General features: G+C 32.3%; 1 protein-coding gene across 1 annotated transcript in view; it reads left to right on the forward strand.

Annotated features, from left to right (window-relative positions):
* The first annotated feature begins 2,676 nt into the window (after positions 1-2,676).
* LOC105815614 (zinc finger protein 420-like) overlaps positions 2,677-3,890 on the forward strand; it is a 32,741-nt gene continuing 31,527 nt past the window's right edge. The window contains exon 1 of the mRNA XM_012650813.1: positions 2,677-3,782. Coding sequence (XP_012506267.1) covers positions 2,677-3,782 — 1,106 coding nt within the window. The remainder of the gene's footprint in view (positions 3,783-3,890) is intronic.

Raw genomic sequence — 3,890 nt, forward strand, 5'->3', positions numbered from 1 at the left:
TTCTGCCCTTTGTGGGTGGAGAATAATGTGTATTCTGCCCTTTGTGGGTGGAGAGTTCAGTATATGACTTTTAGGGGTGTACATGAGCTATGGTGTTGTTTAAATCTTCTGTTTCCTTTTTGTTCTTTTGTCTGTTTCTTTCTTTTCAATATTGAATGTGGGGTATCAAATTCTCCTACTATTATTGTGCTGCTGTCTGCTCATACTTCAGTTCTGTAAAAGGTTGCTTCATAGATTTGGGATCTATGGTGGTAAGTACATATGTATTAATACTTGTGATAGCTTACTGATTAATGGACTCTTTTATTATTATATAATGCCATTCATTGTCCTTTGTGACAATTTTTGGCGTAACATGTATTTTGTCAATGTGAGATTATTTGACATTGAATTCAATAATTTTTTTTTTCTATTTTACTTTTAGCCCATGTGTGTCCTTACATCTAAAGTGTCTTTTGTATAAAGCATAGAGTTAGATCTTATTTCTTAAGTTCATTCAGATAAAATGTTTTTGGATTGATTTAATTTATTTCCATAGAAAATAATTACTGAAAGGGAATGACTCGTTGCATTTTATTTATATGTGTAGGTCTTATAGCTACTTTGTTCTTGTTTTCTTTTACTATTTTCCTTTGTATTTTGTTGGTTTTTTTAGTTACATGCTTTGATTTTTTTCTCATTTCCTTCTGTGTATCTAGTATATTTTTATTAATTTTTTTTTTAAACCCCAGGAGCATTGGGATGTATATCTACTATAGATAATTTCTTTGTGGTCACCATAGATATCGCATAAAACATCTGAAAATTATAACAAACTATTTTAAGCTGAAAACTTTAATTTCATACAAAGCCTCTGTTTTTTTACATTCCCAATTGTATTCTATTGATGTCACAAATTACATATTTTGGTATTGTGTATTCATTAACGTAAATTTATGGTTAATTTAAGGGTTTGCCTTTTCAGATCTCTAGCAGAATTGAACATATTTTATGCATCATCATTATGATAACACACAATACTAAATGTATGGATATAATTACCTTCACCATAAAACTTTATATATTCATATAATTGTGTGGCTCATATTTTACCTTTCAATATGAAGAACTGACTCCATTTAGCATTTCATGTAAGGTATGTCTTTTGGATATGAATTTATTAAGCTTTTTGTTTGATCTTAGAAATTTTTTATTTTTAACTAATTTTTAAAGACAGTTTTGCCAGAAATAGTGTTCTTGGTTGGTAGTTGCCATTTTATCAGTATTTTAAATATATTGTCCTACATCTTCCTGGCCTGCAAGGTTTTTTGCTAAAAAAAAATCTGTCGATCATCCTATAGGAGTGCCCTGGTACGTGACATGTAACATTTTTCTTGCTGATTTCAAGATTCTCTTGGTTTATGACTTTTTAATCTTTGATTATGATGTGTCTTGTTTTGAGTATGTTTGTGTTGTTCCTAGAGTAGGTTAATCTTCTTTAAATTTTGTGCCATTTTCTCTCTGAAATTTAGAAAGTTCTCGGGTATTACTTCTTCATTTAAGTTCCCTGCCCATTTTTCTCTCTTCTCTCATTGTAGGACTCCTGTTATGACTATTTTGGCATGCTTGATGGTAATAAGTCCCTTAGGCTCTCTTTACTTTTCTTTATTTGTTTCTTTGTTTTGCTCTCTTGACTAAAATTTCAAATGACCTATTATCAAGCTTGCTGATTATTTCTTCTGCTAAATTAAGTCTGCTATCAACCTATCTAGTGAATCTTTAAATTTAGTTATTTTATTTTTCAGGTCCATGCTTTATAATTGTGGGTTTTTTTAGTTTTAATCTCTTTAAATCTCATTTTCTTTATGTATTTTTTCCTCCTTTATTTAGTTGTTTGTGTTCATTTATCTGATAGAGCATCTTTAAAGTAGATATTTTCAATCCTTTTAAAATTACTTTATAGATTTTCAGTTCTTTAGGGTCATTTGAATGTTTATTTTTATACTTTCATTGGACTATATTACTTGGTTTCTTTGATGTCTTGTGATTTTTGTTGAGGCATTTGCCATTTAAAAAATAGCTACCTATTCCATCCTTTAGGGAATGGCTTTATACAGGGAAAATTTGGCACTGTACAGCCACTCTTGACATTCTGAGCACTTACCCAAACTGTTGGCAGGATGTCTCTTCTCTGGAGTCTGTATATATTTCCCAGTTAAAAAGGTTTGCCTAATTCTTCTTAAGAGCCCTTAATATTTACCTTCCATGATAAATTCCATATGTCCTGCATTCTCTCTGTTGCTATAATAGTTACTCATCTTTGTTCTCAGTGGACTCAACATATTATTTAAATTATATCTCCATTTCTTTTCAGCACTACATATTAAGAGAAGCAATGAGCAGTCTTTGGAAAGCCCCAGAGAAACCCAGGATGGTGGATATAGAATTGGATTAAGTGCTCAGTCAAATATTTCTGAAGACCAGAGATTTAAAATTGAAGAGGATATTTCTAAATGTGATCAATTTGATGGGTCCTTTGTTAAAAGTTTAGTATTCTTCCACCAACAGATAATACCATTTTGTGCCAGAATCTACAACTGTGATTCGTATTGTAAGGATTCTACCCATTCATCATTGCTTAATCAATATCAGGGAATAGATATTTGGGAAAAACATTACATATCCAATAAAACTTTGATGTCCTTTATCCAGGATTCTTCCCTAAATAATTACCAAGATATTTATATTAATGATAGAAATTATCAATGCAATGAACCTGACAAAACCTTGAACCAAGACTCTTGCTCAAGAAAATACCAGAAATCTCAACATCCAGATGTCCAGAACAAATATAAAAAATGTGAGAAAGTGTTTAATCAAGCTTTAAAGCTTATTAGCAATGAGAATACCCACATTCAAGAGTATTCTGACAAATGTAATGAATGTGTAGAAGCTTTTACCCAGTCAGAGAAACAGTCTGAAAATCAGGAAGTTAATATTAGAGAAAACTCATACAGATGTAATAAACATGAGAAAGTTTTTAGTCAGTCATCCAATCTAAGAAAACATAACATAATCCACACAGAAGAAAACATTTGCACATGTAAAGAATGTGGCAAAACCTTTGACCAGAGTTCACAGTTTCAACAATATCAGAAAATTTATGCTGGAGAAAAACCTTACAAATGTAAAGGAGGTAGTAAAGTCTTTACTTGTTCCTCAGATCTTACTGTGTATCAAAAAATTCATAGTGGAGAGAAACGCTATAAATGTAAAGAGTGTAGCAAAGCCTTTAACCATAATTCAAGCCTTACTCAACATCAGAGAATTCATTCTGGAGAAAAACCCTACAAATGTAATGAATGTGGCAAAGCCTTTACTCAGCTGGGAAGCCTTAGACAACATCAGCGAATTCATACTGGATTGAAACCTTACCAGTGTGAAGAATGTGGCATATCCTTTACTCAATTGGGAAGCCTGACACAACATCAGCGAATTCATACTGGAGTGAAACCCTACAAGTGTGAAGAATGTGGCATATCCTTTACTAAGTTTTCAATACTTCGACAACATCAGAGAATTCATACTGGAGAGAAACCGTACAAATGTGAACAGTGTGGAAAAGCTTTTAACTGTAGTTCAAACCTTACTCAACATCAGAGAATTCATTCTGGAGAAAAACCCTACAAATGTAATGAATGTGGCATATCCTTTACTCAGTTGGGAAACCTTAGACAACATCAGCGAATTCATACTGGAGTGAAACCTTACCAATGTGAAAAATGTGGCATATCCTTTACTCAGTTGGGAAGCCTTAGACAACATCAGCAAATTCATACTGGAGTGAAACCCTACAAGTGTGAAGAATGTGGCATGTCCTTTACTCAGTTGGGAAGCCTGAGACAACATCA

Source organism: Propithecus coquereli, unplaced genomic scaffold (assembly GCF_000956105.1).
Source record: "Propithecus coquereli isolate 6110/MARCELLA unplaced genomic scaffold, Pcoq_1.0 Scaffold340, whole genome shotgun sequence".
Lineage (NCBI taxonomy): Eukaryota > Metazoa > Chordata > Mammalia > Primates > Indriidae > Propithecus > Propithecus coquereli.